This window comes from Mustela nigripes, chromosome 13, assembly GCF_022355385.1.
Source record: "Mustela nigripes isolate SB6536 chromosome 13, MUSNIG.SB6536, whole genome shotgun sequence".
Taxonomy (NCBI): Eukaryota; Metazoa; Chordata; class Mammalia; order Carnivora; family Mustelidae; genus Mustela; species Mustela nigripes.
Genome location: NC_081569.1, coordinates 130,907,434 through 130,928,366, shown reverse-complemented (window position 1 = coordinate 130,928,366; position 20,933 = coordinate 130,907,434). Strand labels below are relative to the sequence as shown.

Below are 20,933 nucleotides of genomic sequence, written 5' to 3'. Positions count from 1 at the left end.
TCCCTGGGGTTGCTTCGTCACATGGAAAGCACAATGATATCCATCTTTCAGGATCGTTGGGACAATACATTGAGACAATGTCAAAAAGTCTGGAACTTAGTACATGTTCATTTGTATGTAAGTTAAATGTGAACCAGAATCTCTCTTGTTTTTCTCCTGATGGAAGTCCCTTGACTAAACGAAGAAAGTGGAATGCCTGGCCCAATGTCTGATGACGGGAGCGTGATAGAGGAGGGCCTCTAGGGCTCTCTGAGGGGACCCTCAGGAGAACCAGCCAGTACAACAAAGGAGAAGGCTTGCTCTCAAGGGGGGAAGCCCCCAATACAGGATTGCGCATTTAAAAAAGTGAAACACGTTCATGGGTGACAGATTCATAATGGGATTATTGATTCAAACACGCATCCTTTCTCTCCCTCGCATTTCCCCCCTCCCACTCCAAAAATTGTCACTGACGGCTGGGTAGTGACTCAGGGAGGAGGGTAGTGGGGAGAATGACTTGGCTGCAGCTGCTGCTGAAAATGGCCAGCACCAGACAGAGGAGGGAGGCAACTTCCCCCTTCGCCCCAGGTCTCCCTCCTTGAGCCTCAGTGTCTTATTTGTCACGAGAAACACAGAACTCCGGACCTGCTGGAGAAATGGAGTGGATTCAGTGTGGTGAGGAGTCTGGCCCCCATTAGCAATAACAGTACGAGCCATGACGTGAGGAGGGCCCGGGTTCAGGTACATGCCCAGTGCTCTAAAAAAATATCACCTCCTGGGCGCCTGGGTGGCTCAGTTAGTTAATCAATTACCTTTGGCTGAGGTCATGATCCTGGAGTCCCGGGATAAAGTCCCGCATAGGGCTCCCTGCTCGGCAGGGAGTCTGCTTCTCCCACTGCCTCTCTCCTCTCATGCTCTCTCTCTCTCTCAAATAAATAAAACCTTAAAAAAAAAAATCACCTCCTTCAGTCACTGGCCAAAATCCCACGACAGCTAGGACTAGATCCATCCTGTTCCCTACATATTGCCAGTCCCAAGTACCACATCCTCCTGCATGAGGATAATAATAACCAACACTCACAAGAAACCTTATTTTGTTCCTAAAATATCATATAGCAAACTATGTCAATATTCGAAAGTTATGGGGAAAAAAGAACCTTAATTTGTACACTCACAGTAGAGCTTTGTGCACATTTGTAATCTTCCTGACAATCCTAAGGGGTAGGTACTACCATTACCCCCGTTTTATGGATGAGGAAACTGAGGCACAGAAGGCAGAGAGAAGTTGGGTAACTCCCAGGGTCATTAAATAGGTGATAGAGAAGGAGTCTGAACGTGGAAATCTGGCTCTAGAGTTCAGCTGATCACTTGACTGCAGTGCTAACTCAGGGGGTCAGGGGGTGTCCCCAAATCCAGTATCAGGCTGTTTTATAGGTAAAGCCATCAAAGCTAAGAGAGAATTTAATGGTTGACTCAAAGCCCCAAAGCTGTTAGGTAGCAGAACCAGGATTTGGATCCAGTGTGACCTAGCTAAATGTCTCCAAAAGGGGACATTTCACCCCCCCATCTATAACCCAAATTCTTAGCACCCACCCCTGCCAGGAGGCTGTCAGGTGTTCAGGCCTAAGGGTTGATGCTCGACACCCCCCCACACACCCCGCACACAGCCTGCAGTCTCTGGAAAGGTGTCTCTCAGAGAGCCTGGGGTTGCCCCCATCCTCAACCTCCTTGGTCAAGGTCATAACTATCTCCTTGGGGCAGGCAACTGGCAGCTTCAGATACTGGGTTTGGTCAAGAGATTTTTCATCCTCATCTCCTGGCAAGAGCCAAGATTCCATCACGCACACACTTGTTTTCCTTCACTCGCATCCTTGCCCACTGGCTGGCATCTGGCTCATGGTGGATGTCCCGTGATAAGTAAGCGACAGGACAGATGCCATAAACATAGCATCCCCATTCATCCTCCCAGGGGAGGCTGGCTTGGAGAGGAGGCCAAGAGAGGGAGGAAGTCAAAACGCAACCGCTTTTGACACCAGACTCGAGGTTGAGTCTGGCCTCTGTCACTTACTAGCTAGGTCATTTGGGACAGGTTACCTAACCTCCCTGGACACTTAAGTTTCCATATTCATAAAATGAGGATAGAAATTCTTACCTGAAGGGCACCTGAGTGGTTCAGTCAGTTGAATGTCTGCCTCCGGCTCAGGTCATGATCCGGGGGTCCTGGGATCCAGCCCCGCGTGGGGCTCCCTGCTCAGTGGGAAGCCTGTTTCTCCCTCTCTCTCTCTCTCCCTCCACCTCTGCCCCCAGCTTGTGCTTTCTCTCTTGCTCTGCTCTCTCTCTCAAATAAACAAATAAAATCTTAAAAAAGAAAGAAAAGAGAAGAAATTCTTACTTGAGTCAAAGCCATTGGTTTGCACACCTCTAGGGGGTGCCCCTCACATTGTTGTCTGTGTGAGTGGCGCCACATGGAACCCAGCCCCATAGACCACAAGGTGAGGGACGCCTCAAGATTGCGTATCCTCGAGTGGGCACCTTGCACGTAAGAGCAGCTATGCCATATATGTCAACTATACTTAAAAAAGAAAAAAGAAAAGAGAAGGAAAAGAAAAAGAAAAAAAACAAGACTAGCTATGTCAACTTTCAGATGCGAAACAAAGATATCAACAGGGTTCTTGTGAGGACAGAGGTCATGCCACACAAAGGGGCTGAGGACACAAGTGTACAGTACAAATGGCATTATTACTGGACAAGGAGGCAGCCCTCGGGGTGTACAGTGCACCTGTCCCAGACACCTTCTGCACAGAGAAGCCCCCCAGCCCAGTTCCAGTTCTTGTGTGGACCCAGCCCTGAGAGCCAGGCCTCAGTTTCCAGCCTCCCTGGGGTTCCCTCTCCGCTGTCCCTTTGGCCTCATGGCAACTGCAAAGGGTACCAGACACCTTGGCTGCAGGCTGGGTGGGGAGCTTTCCATTCATTTGGGGGTTTGCAGCTGACTAGCCAAGAAATCCTCAATGGAATCTCTCCCCTAGTCTGGTTTTCCAGTCTTGGCCTAAAGCAACCAACCCTGTCTTTACCTTGCCTCATAGGGTGACTGTAAGTCAAGAAATATTTAAAGCAATCAAATTAACCAAACTTATTTGTGAAACAAGGAAATAAGAGGTACTTCTCTTAAGAAACCTAGAAAGCGGGGCGCCTGGGTGGCTCAGTGGGTTAAAGCCTCTGCCTTTGGCTCGGGTCATGATTCCAGGGTTCTGGGATTGAGCCCCGCATCAGGCTTTCTGCTCAGCAGGGAACCTGCTTCCTCCTCTCTCTCTGCCTGCCTCCTCTGCCTACTTGTGATCTCTCTCTGTCGAATAAATAAATAAAATCTTTAAAAAAATAAATAAATACACATATCAAAGAAAGCTAGCAAGAAAGATTGATTTAAAACCTAGTGTGTATTAGAGACTGGAAAGAAGGGAATGCCAAGGGAAGTAAGACAGTCCCTAGCCCCAAGAATGTCACAGAAGAATTAGCTGAGCTGGTGGAATGCTGGTACACAGAGGTCCACGGCAGGTGTGTGTGTGTGTGTGTGTGTGTGTGTGTGTGTAATCACCTTGACCTGACACATTTGGCCCTAGGGGATCCTGCTCCCCGAAGAGCCCTCAAGCGGGACACCAGTGACTCCACTGCCTACTTTGGGAATTCAGGCTTTTCTCCAGGTAGGGCCCTGCCTCCCATCACTTTTCAGCTGGCCCCGTTGGCTGCAATTCTTGCAACTTCCAACACAGGAGTTAGTCAAGGGATCCTTCTCAGCTGGGGACAGAAGGTTATCTTTTAATTAATTGCCTCTAACACCCTCTCTCCAGCCTGCTCCCTCACATGGACAATCCCATCTTCTCCATTCTGTCTGCTCAGTGAACTCGGATGTATCGCAGACCTGATTTACAGCGGGACCCCTAGCTCCCAGCTCAGAGCTGGTAAGGGGCTCAACACGCATTAGCTGAATGAATGGGTGGCAGAGTACATGAAGGCCTTCCACGAAGTTGGGAACATTCCTGCTTACTCTTGGAAGATCTTCAGATGCCCATGGTTTTTCACCAAAAGAAATCACCATTGTTCTAGCCCACCAGGAACTCCTTCTCCTGACTCCTTTATCTTTCCTTTATTCATTGGGCCAAGATTTACTGAGTAGTTGTTCTGAACTAGGCACTTTATCCTGTGCTGCAAGGCAAGTGTGGAGCTCTTCCCACCCATACCTCTCCCTCATCACACGCTGACTCCTTTTTTTGCCCCTTGCCACCACACAGCCTGTCCAGGGCACTTGCTCCCTTCCTTGCCTGCCTTTTACACAAGGATCCCATACTTGGTCTTCTTTGACCTTGTCAGTCTGTACTGGACTCAAGGGAGGGAGGACCCCCAGTCTCTAACATTGGCCCTTCGCCTAACCTCCCACCCCAGCCCAGGGACATGTCCCAGCCAGGCTCTCCCCAGAATCCCAAGCCACCCAGCCTCCTGGAACAGTCCTGAACCTTGTTGTCTCATTTCAGCCCCTGGGGTCCCTGCCCATGGGCGTCCTGCCGAGTCCACCCGGTGCCTGGTCCCCAGCGCCCTGGCCCCTCGGTGCTGCCTGCGGCGGGAGCTGCCAGCTTTTTGGAATTCCTAATGCTCCTGGCCCCGGTGATTGGCTGCTCAGCTCTGACCCCACTTGGGCTGCCGCCTGGTTGGATAAAAGGGGAATCTCCTTGGGGCTCCAGAGCATTAGACACCGGAGGGGGCACCTGGGACCAACTTCGCGAAGCGGGGAGCCCGGCGGGGGGGTGGGGGGAGCAAAAGACCTGCGGCCTCAGCCCCTCCAAAGAGCCGGGAGATGACGGGGAAAGCGGGGGAAGCGCTGAGCAAGCCCAAATCCGAGACAGTGGCCAAGAGTACCTCGGGGGGCGCCCCGGCCAGGTGCACGGGGTTCGGCATTCAGGAGATCCTGGGTTTGAACAAGGAGCCCCCCAACTCCCACCCGCGGGCTGCCCTCGACGGCCTGGCCCCCGGGCACTTGCTGGCGGCGCGCTCGGTGCTCAGTCCCGCAGGAGTGGGCGGCATGGGGCTACTGGGGCCCGGGGGGCTCCCCGGCTTCTACGCGCAGCCCACCTTCCTGGAAGTGCTGTCCGACCCGCAGAGCGTCCACTTGCAGCCGCTGGGAAGAGCGTCGGGGCCGTTGGACACCAGCCAGACGGCCAGCTCGGGTAGGTGAGGGCGAGGCTGCCCGGCTGCCCGGCTGCCCGACTGGGGGCGAGAGCCGGAAGCCCCACGCCGTCGGCTTTCGCTTGCACCGCAAGGCCTTCTCCCCCAGCAAAAGTTCGCGCCAAGGCCGAAGGGTCGCAGCTCGAGCCTGGGGCCGGCGCGCCCGGGGCAGGCGCCGGGAGGATGCTCCGGGCTCCCGCCTGGTTTCGGCCCCAGCGTTTCCGGCCTCCGCGCAGTTCTCCGGTCCCCGCATAGGGCCCCGCTCTGCCGCGGCGCCCGGCGGGGGCCCCACCGGAAACCCAGCTTGGGGTGTCGGAGCTCGTGGCGCGGGCTGGGGGCCCCCAGCTCAGCTGCTCCCCTGCACCCCGGCCTCCCGGAGGACCCGCGGTCCGGGGACCTATTCTATTCCGTGAGCTGGTCGCCCAGGAAGCGGGTGTCCGCTTCGGCCCAGCCCTGGTATCCAAAGTTGCTGTTCCTTCCTCTTCTCTCCGTTCCACAAAGCCCATGTGGGTCAGCTGGGGTTTATTTTTCACCCCACGAGCTTGGACACCCTGGCCTCTGCGGCGGCAGGAGCGGCCACCATCCGATTCCACCTAAATGCCACAATCTAGCGGATGCCCGTGCCAGGCGGGGCCCCGGGACGACCCCACCGCGCACACCCCGGACTGCTTTCCCGGCCGCGCGTCCCCACCCACTCGGCCTCCGGCTCGTGCTCGCGCTCGGCAGTTCCCCCGATTTTTCGTTATCTATGTATTTATTTATTTACTTTTATTTGGAGGGACAACGAGAAGTAACGCGTCGCAGCTTCTCCAGTCTCGAGCGGGGGCGCATTCCGCAGGCACTGAAAAAGGTGCCCGGGGAGACCCCACGCTTCCCCGCGCCCGGCTCCCTGAGTCCCGGCTCCTCTCCCGGGGCCAACTTTCGGAGCCCGGGGCGCCGGAGCTGCAGGCGCGGGGCAGGGCGCAGCGCCCGGATCCCCGCCCGCCGGCCCTGCGAGCCCCTGAGGCTGCCTCGCTCCACCGCCGCCCCGGCCCCAAACGCGTTGGGGCCTTTGCCTCTCTTACAACGAAATCTGTGCAAAATCTTCGGGTTGGGGAGCCGGCGTGGGTAGAGCCGGCCGGGGCTAAGCGATGGAGTCGACCTCTCGGAGGGCTCCCCGGGCGGGCAGAGCAGGTCCCGGCCGCTCCCGCAGTCGGCCCGGGGTGGGGCCCTCGCGGGCTTCGGGCGCCTGACGTCCCCGGGCGCTGCCGAGCGCGCCCCCCATTCTGCCGCATGTGCCTCCGCCCGCTTTTCAGATTCTGAAGATGTTTCCTCCAGCGACCGAAAAATGTCCAAATCGGCTTTAAACCAGACCAAGAAACGGAAGAAGCGGCGACACAGGTAAGGCCCCTGCGGCGCTTTCCGTCACCTCTTCGGCTCACCTACTCCCTTGCCAGAACCTGTTTGGGGGGTTGGTCGTTCCAACCCTCTTCTCACCGACTCCTAAGTTAGAAGTCCAAGGCTGCGCCAGGGCCGGGGACACCGAAGGTTGTTTGGGGATATCCGCCCGGGACCCTGGCGTCCAGCCACAACGGGTGAGGATGGTGTGTGGCCGCGGGGGAGGCGGCACCCGCTGGGCTTTTTCCTTCTGCGGGAGAAAGGAAAGGCCAAAGCAAGGCCGAACCGGAGCCAGAAAGAGGCAGGCGGCCCCCAGATTCGATGGGGCAGAGTGGCTCCCACCCCACGCCCAAGCTGGCCCCTCTGCCCACTGTCCCCGGGCCCGCATCCGGCTCCCGGCTCCCGGCTTCCCTGTCCGCTCAGCCACACCCTTGGCCTTCTGCTCCCAGCGGATCAAACACCTTGAGCGTGATATATGCGCTCGGATGGGAATTTTTCGTTAGGCTTCTGCTCTTTTGTGACCCTGAGAGGGTCTCTTTCCCTCCGCGAGCCTCAGTTTCCTTTTCTGTAAAATGGGGAGGGAAGGTGTGTGGACTGGATGACCCCACCAGCATCTGCTGGAGTCGAGTGGGCTGCATGGGGGTACCGGCTACGAGAGAATTTTTTTAAATGAATCTTCAAAGAGGTACTACTGGTACAACTTTAAAATTCAGTAGGTGCTTAAAGGAATATCCTGAAAAGTAACACCCCACCCCAGACGCACATTCCCTTCGGGTTCCACCAAGCACCTGCTAGTTCTTTGTAGGAATTTCTGAGGGGGGTTTAAGGAAATAAAGAAGTGAGCTCCAAAAATCTGTCTGACTTTCTGCCAGTGCTGCTTCCAGACTCCTCCCCTGTGCTCACCCTCCAGATCTGTTTCCCCAAATCTCTCCCTGCACCCTAGTCCAGGTGGTGTGTCCACAAGGCACAAGGCTCCTGCTGGCTGGTGAGACATTTCTCCCCTAGGGAGCTCTCCTGGCCACCGCCCACCCCATCCTCTTCTCCCCAATTTGTTCCCAGCCTCTTTGCACCCCTTCTCTGGGCACTTTTCTGCATTCCCCTCTTGCTTAGCTAGCTCTTGGAAACTCCACTATTGGTTCCCACCTTTTGAAATGGCTCTTCCTGTCCTCTAAGCCCCAGTAGGGTCGGGCTGGAATGAGGGTGAACTTTGACTTGGTTTCTCAGTGACCTCGTTTATTCGTTCTCTTCAGGCAACATTTTTGTTGTGTTTTGCTTTGTTTTATTTTCAACGGAAACCTAGATCCTGGGTCATTTTTTTACATTCATTCATCCAACACATATTTATTAGAGCATCTTTTCTGCCCCCCATCTCTCCCTGATCCCAGGGTGGGTAATCGTGTCAGCTTCCCCTGAGCAAGGGCAGGGGCGGGGACCATAGAGGAAGGATAGGTCAGAGCCACTGGGGCTGAACGGCTTCTGTGCCGGTGCAGAAATGGGAAGAGGGGTTCACAAGGCAAGGAGAGTCCAGGAGAAAGTATTCCCTGGGTACAAGAACAGTTTTTTGCTCCAGGACGTCTCCTTGTGTGGGCTGTTGGACTGGCTGATCCACAGCCCCAGATCTCTGCGTAAGGCTCCTGACTCCGTCCTCCCCAGATACTCTCCCCACTGAGGAGATGTTTGGGGGTTCCGGGTGAGACAGCGCAACCCACCACCTGCCCTCGGTTTCAGGCGGTTTCTGGTGTATGCAGAGCGCAGATTATTAGAGAGATCAGAATGGCTACTGATGGCTGGTGCAGCTTTTAATTAGTTTTTTAAAAATATTTTTTTCCTGCGCTTCTCTCATTTGGGCGTTTCAGGTAAGAGCCTCTGGAGTCTAGTAATGAAACACGCCTGGCTTAGTCAGGGTTGGAGAGGGGGAATAGGGATGGAGCAGCCGCCTTGGGAGTCTCTGGGATTCTGGTCGTCCCTGCACCGGGAAAGCTCAGCATCTCTGCAGACGGGATGCGGCAGGCACCTGAAGAGTCTGGGATTCTGCATTAAGCCGGGAGCAGGGTTTGGATCACATCTGTGGGATGCAGAAGCCTCCCTGGAGAGCACACCAGCATCAACACGCAGATTAGCTCTGAGGCAGGAATGAGGGAAAGTTTGGGGGATTCGAGATTTGGTTTTTTGTTTTTGTTTTTGTTTTTTCAATGAGGGCTCTCCCAAGTGGAGGCAGGCACTTGAATGATTCTAAATAACCTCTCGTCCCCTCCCTTCTTTGGCGTTGGCCAAGCCACAACACCTGTGTGCCTTGGTTTCCCCAGTTTTGAGAAGACTTCAAGACTTTGATTGTTTATTCTGACAATCTGTTCCGGGGCCTTTCAGTAAGTGGCAAGAGCAAAATAGAAACCAGCAGATCTTCAAAATTCTGAAGAATTCACTTTCTGTGTACATAAACATTCCATTCCCCGCCTCCCAAGAGAATAGGAGAAACAATTTAGAATCAAACCAGTCATTTTCTATAAAGGGCAGAATCTTTCTTCCTCACACATCCCCTGCATCTATCCTCAAGACATTAAAGCCAACAACAGCACAAGGACCCAATGGGGCTTCCACTGGGACTTTTTCCTGGTGTTTGGTGGGAGTGAGAATGAGAGCTTCAGTGAAGGATTCTAACCCTCTCTGCTGGTCCCCAGCGTCAGAACCCAGAGGCTCAGGCAAAGAACGTACCATCTTTACAATCTGGGTTTGTGGAATCAGGACTATATTGCCCATTGACTTGATAAGGGTACAGGATAAAGGTCACCTAGAAGCTGGTGAAATTAAGGTCTGAATAGAGAAGAACTGGTGCCTGTCAGCGGGTGTGTATGATTTATGGGGGGAAAGGAGGTCTATGAAGATCCTGATAATAGAAGTAAAATTTTGTGTTGGAGAATATTCATTTGGGTGTTGTCCTAGGGCAAAAGGATGTAGCGTTTACCAGATTCTTAAAACAGGTTAGGACCCAAATAAGTCAGTGTAGACTGCTCTGTGGAGAGTGGGGGCTGTGTAGGTAGGTTCTCTCACAGTGACCTGGATGGAACCCTCCTGAATGGGACGCCCCCCCCACCCCCACGAATGGCTGAGCCTGGGCGTTGGAAGGCGGTTGGAAGGTGCCTCCTTGTCTTATGAGCACCGGAAGTGGGGGGGCATCCGCGGGCAACTCTGAGGAGCTAGTAGTTCCAAGTTGTGGCAGAGGAAGGGGAGGTGAGGAGGAGAAAATAGTGGGATGCGTGAGGAGGTGGGAGATTCGGGTCTCAGCTGTTCAAACACTAGGGTTGTGGTTGCCTTTGACCTTCCAGTGGGACTTTGAACGTGGGTGTCATTGAAAAGATCAACTACTGCCTTCCAGAGGAAACGGGAAAGCAGGTCCCAGAGGGCCTGAGGCATTTATTTATCTGGTGAGTCCCTCACTCTGTGCTTGGAAGGAAGAAGAAGGGCTTTCTACAGCTTTCTAAAATTTCTGTCTGAACATGCTTTCCCCCAAATCGCTTCCAGAAAGATTCCCTAGTATGAAGTGTCACCGAAGGCTGAAAGAATGTCCTCCCAAGAAGGACAGTGTGGATCCTCAGACTTGAATAAAGGAGAACCTAGAGTGTTAAGCTACGAGTGTGTGTGAACATATGTGAGTGTGAGTGTGGTGTGTGTGGGGGGGTGTGAGTTTGTGTCTGATGGTGCTGGGCCAGCCCTGGGTTTGGGGGTCTGTCTAGGAGGCTAGGGGAGGGTCATTCTGTCCTCTCTGAAACACTCTCTTTTAGTTTCTGGGTCCTGAGTGTCTGGCTTTGCTCCCCTCAGGACAATCTTTACTTCCTACCAGCTAGAGGAGCTGGAGAAGGCATTCAATGAGGCCCACTACCCAGATGTCTATGCCCGGGAGATGCTGGCCATGAAAACGGAGCTTCCAGAAGACAGGATACAGGTAACAGAGCCCCAGGTCCTTCTCTCTCCACACTCCCTGAGGTATTGTCAACCCCAGGCTCCTGGATACCTGTGACCCCATCTCCAACCCCCTGCTTGTCCTTGTGAAGAACAGTTCGGTTAAGGTGATAGGTACTTGCTGAACACCTATCACGTGAGGTGGGCACTGTTGTTGAGGTAGGGAGGGGACATGAGAGACCTGGATGGTGCGGCTGGCCTGCTGTTCCAGACTGTGGCTTCCTGAGGAGCAGGTCGGGCAGACCGTGAAGGGGCCTGTGGTGGGACATGGTGTTCTGGGGCGGGGTCATCATGGGTCCTCATGGATCCTCAAGGGGGGACTCTGTGGTGTCAGGTATCTCTTAGGTACAGCTACATGTCTGCTCCAAGGCCAGAGGTGGGTAGAAGGGGAAGGTGGCTTCTAGTCCTGACCCCATTCTGTTTCCCTTCCTTCCACTCCCCCAACCCATGAAGAAAAAGTCACCTCCTCCCTTTCTGTCAACCCCACCACCTCCATCCACCTGAAACTCCTTCCTCTCACAATCAGACAGCTGGCCTTGCCCTGAGCTCCTGCTTGGGTCTGGTCTGGGATGTGGCTGGGGACTCTTGCCTGCAAGTGTGGCTGATTAAGCCCTTCTCCTCTCCTAGAGTTATTTTTGAAGATTTTATTTTTAAGTAATCTCTACAGTCAACATGGGGCTTGAACTTACAAACCCCAGATCGAGAGTCGCATGTTCCTCTGAATCAATCAGGCACCCCTCTCCTAGAGACTTCTGCAAGATAACCGACCACTGGTCCAGACTGGGATGTTCTCAGCTGTGCTGGCCACAGGGCTCCCTTTCATCAGCAGCAAGACCTTTCCAAGGCCAGAACCTCCCTCGCTAGGCAAGGGTGGATCTGCTTAATGGTTTCTCTGGGAGATGAAGTCTGATGATTTTCTAGGCAGGGCCTAGAACAGTGGGTAGGAGGAACATTTGCAGAAGATTTGGGTTTGTCTTAACTGGACCACACCCTTGAGTGAAAGCTGTTTTCATCAGTAGAATGGTCCAGAGCGGTTCATAGCTAAGGCTGGGAAAAGTGAGGGGGAGCAGGGATCCCGACTTCCTGAAACCCCTCCCAGTAAAGAAAAGCCCTTGGAGGTAGGATGTGTGTTGGGGGGAAAGGAAACCACATAAGTTCTAGGTAGCTTTGTGTTCTCTCACTGGACAACCAGAGAACTGGAAATGAGACATGAGCTACTTTTCCAGAAGAGTCTTCCTCTCCCCTGGAAATCTATTAGGAATTTTAGCCAGTGGTTTTAGACATTGACACTAACAATAAGCTCAATCATTCATAAGCAGATTATCTGTTTGGTGCCTTATCCGTGGTGGCCTGGATCCATCAGCCCCCTACCCAACTGGGTTCCAGCGGGGTAAGCCTGGGGTGTTGATTCTGAATCCGGTGTTCATTCTGAATCAAGCCTGTGTGTCTGTGTGTCAGCCCTCGCCAATCTAGTCGATGTGTAATGGTAACCCCTACCTGGCCTGCGTTTGCACAAAGTTGGCTATTACAAGTGGCCAGGGTGGGGTGGAGGGCCGAGAACGTCTCCTGCTGGTAGGCCTCCCAGTGGCACTACTGACCAGTAGGAAGGAACAGCTGCTGCTTGCATTGGGCTGTCTGAAAATCTGTTCGGCCGTGGCCGTGGTGGCGGTGGGTGAGGCGCGTGGAGGATTCTGGGGAAGGCTCTCGCTCAGCTGTTACTGCATTGCCACAGACGCCCCAGTAGGCAGATGCCAGGCTTCTCTGAGTTGTCAGGGGGCGGGGGCCGGGCATCTGTCGGGTGGTGTCTGAAGCTACAGGAGCCAGCAAGGAGGAGCTAGGTTGTGGAGTCAGTTGATTGCCCTGGGACTGCGAGAACTCTAGATCTAGGAAAACAGAGCCGAGAATCTCTCAGAGTCTTTGAGCACCACAGAGTTCTTTAACTAAATGCTGCCTTCCAGAAGGTGTATGTGAGCTGTCACATAGCCTGGCCCAGGTGGCCCGGGCAAAGTCTCCACATGTTTCAGCGATGATCACAGCTATCACTTACAGAGCAGTTTCCACGTGCTAGGTGTTCTGAAAACACAACACCCACAGGAGAGGCAAGGAGGTACAGTGGTTAGGGACGCTGTTTCAAAGCCAGACACCTCCTGGCTCCACCATTCCTGGGACTGAGTGAGTGGACAAGTGGACTTCACCCTGCAGAGCCCCTGATTCCTCACCTATAAGATGGGGGTGACGGTGAGCCCTGCCTTGGGTGCAGGTGCCATAAAGCCTCGTGTCATGTATCCTGAGTGATGCCCGGCAGGTGCCCTGGGCTCGCCCGACTTCAGTTAGTTCTGGAGACGACCAAGGAAGCAGAAGGACAGCCCCTGGCCCAAGGCCACACAGCTAGGTGGTGGGGGACACGCGGTCCGCCTCGAAAGCGCACACATTCACCACCCGCCTCTTGAATCTGAAGCCTGTGTTTTGACTTGAAGCTGGGGGAGCAGAGACGGTTGGAGGTCGGGGGGAACCTGTATCAAACCTTCATAAAGATACTTCCTGAGTTCCAGGCATTGTTCTAAAGGAAGAGACCTCACAAACTCACTCATAAAAAAATTATTTTTTGAGTGGGCAAATTCTGGTACCTAAGCTCATGGCCTGGATCCTCGGACTAGTGTTGTTCACGTTGGCCTCTTTTAAAAGGATACAGGCCCAAGGATAGGGAACGAAGTTGGAAGGGATTCTATTCCAGATGTTAGAGGATATAGCATCACAGGGCAGCTTTTGAAAAACCCATGTGGGGCCCCCCTGCCCAGCCATTCTGATCTCATTACTTTGGTGTAGAGTCCTTGACATCTGTGTATCTTTAAAACTCTCCAGTGATTGTGGACAGCTGGCATAAAAATCCTGCGTCAGAGACTCTGGAAAGGAGTTTCTGCGTTTTATATGTGTTCCTATAAGTGGAGGATGCGGAGTTTGTTGAGGGGGGACAGCGCGGCACGAGGGACAAGATGACCTGTCAGGTGTGCAGGGAAGGCTGCTGCCTGGGCTGCCAGGAAATGTGGGCAAAGCTGCCCCCTACTGGACGTCAGAGGCTGCAGCAAGGCCCGGCTTCTCTGAGCCTGAAGCCGAGGCGGGAAGGGAGACGCTGAAATACCGTGTCAGGAATGCTGAGAGCATGTGGAGTGTTGAGTCATTAAATCACTGCTGCAATGAGCTCAAATTAATCAGCTTCCAGCCGGAGGAGAGGAAGAAAGCTGGGTGAATGCGATGGGACCCGCCACATGGCTGACAGAGCCAGGCCTGGTGGTAGGAGGCAAGCTCCGAAAGCAGGGCCTGGGGAGGCGAGCGACCAGAATGTACAAAGAGCATTCATCTTACAAGATGTCTTCTTGAGGCTGGCAATCCTGGGATGACCACAGAGGTTCTCCTGGGAGAGCTTTGAGAGAAAGAGCCGGGGGTATGGTGTCCTGTGGAGATGCCAGGGTGGGAGCTTACAGGACAGGAGCTGTGTGATGACAAGAGAGGCCATTCGTGGGCACAACTGTAGCTGTTCTACCCACACCGTGAGAGAAATTGCTGGTAGGGTTGCTGGCTCTGCTCCCAGTGTGCTCTGTAGCGAGAGAGCACCTGTTTGACAAGTACCCCTCTCCAGGTCCTGTCTGTCCTTGGAGGCACAATCTCTTGGGACCCTCACTGCCAGCTGTGGAGGCTCCTGTCAGACCCGCTATGGACCGCCAGAGGCATCTGAGTGCTTCTAGGGCAACACCTCTGAGGGGAAATGCAGGAACCCAGACCCTGGGTTCCCAAGCCGGAAGATCTCACGTGGGAGTGCCAGACCCGGTGATGCCTGCTGTCCCTTTTGAGCCCCTTCTCAGGCACTGGGAACCCTAAGGGGTAAGGCAGAGCTCTGGTCCTCCCTGTGGCCTTGACACAGGTTCTGCTCAGGAGTTCCAGGCCCGACTATCACGTGAGAGGGCAGTCTCCTCTAGAAAGTGGGCAGCCAGAAAAGGGAATGCGTGAGAGACTGAGCGATCACCAAGACAGTGAGAGGCAGGGCAAGGATCTCCAGCCTTCCAGCTCCCGATCACAGCCAGTTTGCAGGGAGGTTTGGGCACTGCCTGGGTGTTCTCGTGCATTTGAGCCTCAAGGGCCTGGGATACATTAGAAATGTGCTCATAGCAGCAGGGGTCTCTGTTTGGCCCTCGGGATACCTAAAGGGGAAACTGAGGCTAGCTGTATTAAAACCATACAGCTTAAAGGTTAGTTCTATCCCTCTGCCCCTCTCCTGGAGTTATTATTATTTGTCAGTCCAGCCTTGCTAAAGAGCCTGCCGAGGAGGCCAGAGGGACAGGTAATGCTGTTGATTAACCTCCCCTTGGTTTTCTTTGCCTCCACTGAAATAATAGTAAGTAGCACTTTTTGAACCTTCTATGTGATAAGCGTGGGTTCTAGGACCCTTCTAGGGAAGTTCTAGGGACTTTCTAGGACTTTCACTTATTGTATTAATCCTCAAAACAGCCCTGGAAAATAGACATTATTTTATGTTTGGAGAGACATACTGAGAGAAGACAAACAACTTGTCCAAGATCACACAGCAATTTGTTTCGCAGCTGGGAATCCAGTTCAGGACTGTCTGCTTCAGTGCTTCTTGTAACCATCAAGTTCTGTGCACCTGCTGGTTGCTTCCAGGAAGAGAAGCGAAAAGCGGATATGAGGAGTGCTAGGGTTAATGCTAATCCCTTGTCCACTTCCCTCCAAGGCATCAAGCTACAGCTTCCCTGCCAACTGTCCTAAAAAGAAATTGTTTTGGCTGTCCAGGTCTCCTCCATAAATTGGAGCAGCATCTGGTCTTTGCAGAGAGCCAAGCATTCCAAGAGCCCATAACCGAGGGTCCGCATGACTCCTGGTTTGAACGACCAGCTGGCACCAGCTCCCCTGGGAATGTCTGCGGGCAAAGTCTGATCTCCAGACCAGTTATTCATGTGCCCAAATTAGGAGACCCAGGAAAATGGTTCTGTTTATAGACCCCAGAGAGCATCTGAATCCCAAGTCTGCACCCCCGTTCTTTAGTGTTCCAGTAAAGATGTTTCCATGTGAGAGCTCTGCCCTCCCCGCACCCCCCCCACCCCGCCCCAAGCACCAACGCTCACGGAATCCAGACGAAGCCAGGACAGCGGATCCTCCCAGGCATCCGCACTGGGGTGGGACAGGGCAGAGGTCCCAGACAAACCGCAGGCGCTGGGTTTGGAGAGCCTAAGGGACAGGCAGGTGGCGCTGGGGAGGGATCTAAACATAACGCGGAGCCCCGCCCGGGCGATGGGCGAGTTAGGCCGGGCCCGCATCGCTCATCGTCTCTGCTCTGTAGTCCCCGAGGCGCAGCCATCTAGTGGCTTTCAAACTGCATAAACCCTTTCCTTGGCAGGGGTCCCCCGCGGCGGTCTGGGCCCGGACCAGGGAAAGGGCCCTGCACAATGGCTTCGCAGCTCTCCAGGTGGGCCTGAGCCGGAACGGCAGGTGCCAGACCCGGTGATGGCAAAGGTGCAGTCCGCTGCAGGCGGCGCCACACCCAGGGTGGACCGAGCGGTCGTTTTCTGTCGGAGGTGGCGAGGCCCGGGGAGTCTTGGGGCGCGTCTCTCCCGTTTTTGTGGGTTCCTGGTTATTTACAAACGGAGACATTTCAAAACAGGGATACACACATTTCGGTCCATTTAAAGGCGTGCGTGGACCGCGGGGTCTTAACGCAGCCCGGCAGAGACGGTCTGCGCTCGCGGAACTCTTTGAGGGTCCTCGGGAGGCGAGGCTGGGCTGCCGGGGCGCCCCCTGCTGGAAGCGTCCGGCCGCGCTCAGTTGCACGCTCGGGGTTGCCTGGAGCCGCTGGGGCTCTCACTGCGCCACATAGCGGCAGCGGCGGGAACGGCGGGGGCGTGCGGATCCGAACCCCCGCCCGGGCGTCCCCGCAGCAGAGGCAGCAAAGGGTTAAACTGTCAGCAGCGCGATGTTAAACAGGTGTCAAAGGCGCCCCATATATCTGCAGATTGAAATCAAATTCTTTGCCGTATAAAAAGATAAATTACCCAGGCGCTGCCGCGCGTCCCACTCATCACGCCAGCGCCAGACGGCAAGCAATTTTTTTTTTTAATGTGCTAACGACCTAATCAAGCAATCAAGTCGGAGAAGATTGCAGAGTGACCCGGGCAGCCATCTGCCGGCGAGCCCCGCATTCATTTCCCGCGCCCCCGCGCAGGGTGGGGGCCGGAGAGGGAGCTGCGGGGGGAAGAGGGGGAAAAATCCTAAACAAATTAACACCCAATTTTCCCCGTCTAATTAGTTAAATGAGAAGTGTTTGGGGTCCCCCGGGGAGGGGGAGCGGCTCGCGGCGCGGCTCGCGCTGCCTCCCCAGCATTAATTAGTGCGGGTCAATGCCGCGGCTCCCGAGAGAGCAGCCGCTTTAATTTCCCGTGATATTTCAGTGCCTGAGGCCCATCGATTCAAACAGAAATTAACTTATTTTTCAATCAGCCCAGGGCTGCCCCTGGGGGTGACTCTTCTTTTGCCGCCTCCTGAATAGAGCTGGAGCAATTTTTCATCAAAAGCTGAAACCTCCGCCTCCGGGGGCGGGGGAGGGGCCCGGAGGGAAGGGGGCGGGAGACCCGGCCGAGGCGAGGGAATGGAAATCGCAGAGGAAACTAATAGATTTTCCCCGAACCCGCCTCTGTTCTCCCCCTCATCTCCCTACTTCCCGGGGCGCCTTGGGCGTCTCGCCATTCCGGAGGTCAGGGCCCGGAGCGGACGGGAGGGGGCCGCTGGTTGGGCCTGGGATCCTTCCAGAGCCCACCGGTTTCTCGAAGGCCTTTCACCTGCCTGGGGGACAGAGCTGGGGGCTCCTGTCAGCTGCCGGAAGTCTCAGGAAAGCTGCTTTGGGAGACCGAGAAATCTCCCTTCCCCCAAGCATGGCGGGACCGCTCCAAGCACGGGGCTGGAGCTCTGCGGACACCTCCAGGGTACCCCCGTGCCCTACACCAGCTTTGCGGCCAGAGAAACATTCTCCAGGGTGTCCCCATGCAGGGGTACAGGGCCCCCCACTGCACCCTCCTAGGTCCCCATGCCCCTTTCTCTGCACACCAGAAGAATTTTATCTTCCTTGCCTGAGGGATGGCTGCCCAGCTCCTCTGCATTATTATTCAGGGTTAAGTCCAGAACTGTGGGGAGCTGGTGCTTGGAGGGCACTTAGAAAGGAGGACTTTGAAAGGAGGCTGACTTGGGCCTCCTGGGGGTGTCCCCCAGGGTTCCTGCTACCTGGATGCCATGCCCTTTGATGCCCGAGTCCACACCAGCCTGGCTTCAAGGCCGGTTCGGCCCCTGGGGTTCTGGTGGAGAGGGAGACCCAAACAAGATGCACGGCTAGTCCAGCCCCTGGAAGGAATGTGTCCCTCTGCAAGTCAAAACCGGGATTCTGTTTGTACCTGGAGGTGCGACCACTTTCAAGAGAGCTCCCCGGTTGGGGCTTCTCGGCAGCAAACTGAGGACCATGCTGGGAACTGCCCATCTCAAGAGCTTGACCCAGAGGCCTCTGCCTGTCATCCTAGAACTGCTTTGATTTAAAAAAGAAAAAGAAAGAAAGGACCCATTTCACCCATCACGTTCTTATAGGACTGAGTGACCTCCTTCTAGGCATTCTGAGCCTAGAGAATCCCCAGGGGGGTACCACGGAGTGGGGAAAGTTAAACGAGGGCACCCTGCTGGAGAAACTAGCAGTCCTGGGGATGCAGCCCCAGCAATCAAAGGAGTGGGGACCTGCACAGGGGGCCGCCGGGGTAAGGGCCTGGCCTCAGTGCCCTTCAGAACACACCCCTAGCCCTGTTCATCCTCACTTGCAGGTCTGGTTCCAGAACCGCAGGGCCAAGTGGAGGAAACGGGAGAAGTGCTGGGGCCGGAGCAGCGTCATGGCGGAGTACGGCCTCTACGGGGCCATGGTGCGGCACTCTATCCCCCTGCCAGAGTCCATCCTCAAGTCCGCCAAGGACGGCATCATGGACTCCTGTGCCCCGTGGCTGCTGGGTAAGAGCCCGCACCCTCCTTGGGGCCCTGCCCCTGTGGTGAGGAGAGCGGGCTCCCTGGAGGAGGGGACATAGCTCTGGAGCAGGGAGACCGGGCCACAACGGGCCACCTAGCAAGACAGACGCACTCCAGAGCAGATCCGCTCAGGAGGCTCGGCAGGGCATGCTGGGCCCGGGGCTAGCTGTCTATGCCCTGGGCCCCTGGGTTCCTTCGTACTGTGAGAAGGGTGTGGCTGTTGGCCCAGGGTCTGTACCCTTCTCTTCACTTGGCCAGAGGTGGGCTTGTGATGAATGAAACAGCTTCTCTTGGGGGCTGGCGGGACCCCTCGGACCCTCTGGCCACCACTCTGGCTTTGCCCAAAGGACTTCTTCCCCCTGAAATCTCTCCGCGTGCCATCTTCCCCCTACCTGCCCTCGGGGCCTATGTCTGGCAGCGGCACCAGCTTATCTTGGGTTTCTATGATCTAGAATCCCAGGAGGGAGGGATGGGGCGCTCGTGCTACGCTTGGGAAGGGGCAGAGCAGGCGGTGGCCAGGTGCCCAGGGACCTGACTTGGAGAAGCCCTCGGCAGGCCGGGGGCCCAGCTGCTGGTCTGCAGCGCCAGCCCCGGCCCCTGGCCACCCTCCCGCTGCCCCCGCCCCGGCCCCGGCCCCTGGGACTCGCGTGACTGCGGTGTGTGAAGTAAGGCTTTCTGCTCGTCCTTAATTCTGGCCTCTCTCTATCTTTGCCGTTTTCAGTTCAAGATGGCTTTCCCAGGCGCTTTTCTAAACCCGAATACCAACAATTCTTTTTAGGGATGCACAAAAAGTCGCTGGAGGCAGCCGCGGAGTCGGGGAGGAAGCCCGAGGTGGAGCGCCAGGCCCCGCCCAGACTGGACAAGATGGAGCCGGAGGAGCGGGGCCCCGACCCTCCAGCGGCCATGTCCCAGGAGGAACTGAGAGAGAACAGCATTGCCGCGCTCCGAGCCAGAGCTCAGGAGCACAGCACCAAAGTGCTGGGGACTGTGTCTGGGCCCGACAGCCTGGCCCGGAACGCCGTGGAGCCCGAGGAGGAGGAGGCCATGGACGAAGACAGGCCCACGGAGAAGCTGAGTCCGCCGCAGCTGGAGGACATGGCTTAGATCAAGGGCTCGCAGATCCCGAGCCCCAGGACTCTGCTCTCCTCGGGGCCTGTGGTGTTGGGAGGTGTTCTCTGAGGCAGGGCTTGGGCCTGGCCTCTGCCACCCTCCTCCTGCCCCACGGGGGCCCCCATGACCCCCCCCCCCCCCCCGGGGCTGATTTCAGGCACAACTCAGTTCTGGCCAAGGGTTTGGGCCGTGCTGAGACACCCCCTATCTAGTCTTGACCTCTCTGGCATCTTCCTTCTCATCCCAACATCCCTGCCTCAGAAGCCTTCTTGCTGCCCCAAACCATCTCCTCAAGCCACTTTCACTCAACCCCTTGGTGACTCTCAGTGTCCAGATCCACCCCTCACTCTGTTCTCTTGCTTGAAAGAGGCCCCCCAGCCCCGCTCCCTAGCCCTATACCCCCTGTGGATTCTGCTCTGCCCAGGCCCAAAGCCCACTGCTGCCAACTCATTACCTGCCGCAACAGTACCAGGGACTGAGGACCTGCATTCTAGTACCAGTGCCCTGAGCTCCCCCAGGCTTTGGCAAAACTGTGCTCCTCGGCCTGTTCCCTCCTGAGGGCCTGGGCCTCCGCAGTGTGGATATTACCCCCCCAAAACACATACCCATAGGCCCAAGCTCAACCTCTGCCCCACCCCATTGATGGGGCCCAGATTCCAGGTTAAACTTGGAAGGTGTTCTCCTGAGCCCCTCAGCCCCCCTCCATCTCATGTCCTCTGTAGTCACCCTTGTGAACCTGCCTGCCCTCTCCACCCACCCCGCCCCGACCCCCGGCCTGCCCCACTGCTCTCCCCAGCATGAGACCACAGACACTCTACCTGTAGAGTCCAGGGCCGGTGCCCTGCAGACAGCAGGCACCTGTCAAAAATGCTGTGGTCAGGGCACTGTTGGGGAGGCCAGACTCTTACCCAGAGCCTTTGGGCCTGCGTTCTGAAGCATCCTGACCGCCCCCCCCCCCGCCATATACTGCCCACGACTCTGATTTGCTGTGCAGGACACCCTTCTAGAGCTTCTTGCTGTTCATTGGGGAGGTGCATGTGTCCTGCCTGTCCAACCCGATCCAGCCATTACATGAACACACAGGAAGCCACAAATCTTGGCTCGACTTGATCCAGGCCATCCCTGGGAGGTGAAGCCTGGAGTGGACCTGGAGTTATTACAGGCATCAAGGAGTGGCCACAAAAAGGGTTCGAGAAAGGGCTCAAAGGAGAGCAAGGCAGGAGCCAGGATTAGACTCT

At 55.7% G+C, this 20,933-nt stretch overlaps 1 protein-coding gene across 1 annotated transcript; it reads left to right on the top strand.

Annotated features, from left to right (window-relative positions):
* The first annotated feature begins 4,825 nt into the window (after positions 1-4,825).
* On the top strand, positions 4,826-20,473 carry VSX2 (visual system homeobox 2). The gene is made up of 5 exons (XM_059371334.1): positions 4,826-5,195; positions 6,489-6,573; positions 10,387-10,510; positions 18,390-18,570; positions 19,364-20,473. The coding sequence occupies exons 1-5, from the start codon at positions 4,826-4,828 to the stop codon at positions 19,687-19,689; spliced, it is 1,086 nt and encodes a 361-aa protein (XP_059227317.1). The 3' UTR covers positions 19,690-20,473.
* The last annotated feature ends 460 nt before the right edge of the window (positions 20,474-20,933 follow it).

Bases quoted from the DNA above. Each gene is read 5' to 3' on its own strand.
- VSX2 (XM_059371334.1), top strand. From the start codon at position 4,826: ATGACGGGGAAAGCGGGGGAAGCGCTGAGCAAGCCCAAATCCGAGACA. The intron at 5,196-6,488 runs GTAGGTGAGGGC...CCCGCTTTTCAG, and splicing joins CAGCCAGACGGCCAGCTCGG to ATTCTGAAGATGTTTCCTCC. The intron at 18,571-19,363 runs GTAAGAGCCCGC...AATTCTTTTTAG, and splicing joins CTGTGCCCCGTGGCTGCTGG to GGATGCACAAAAAGTCGCTG.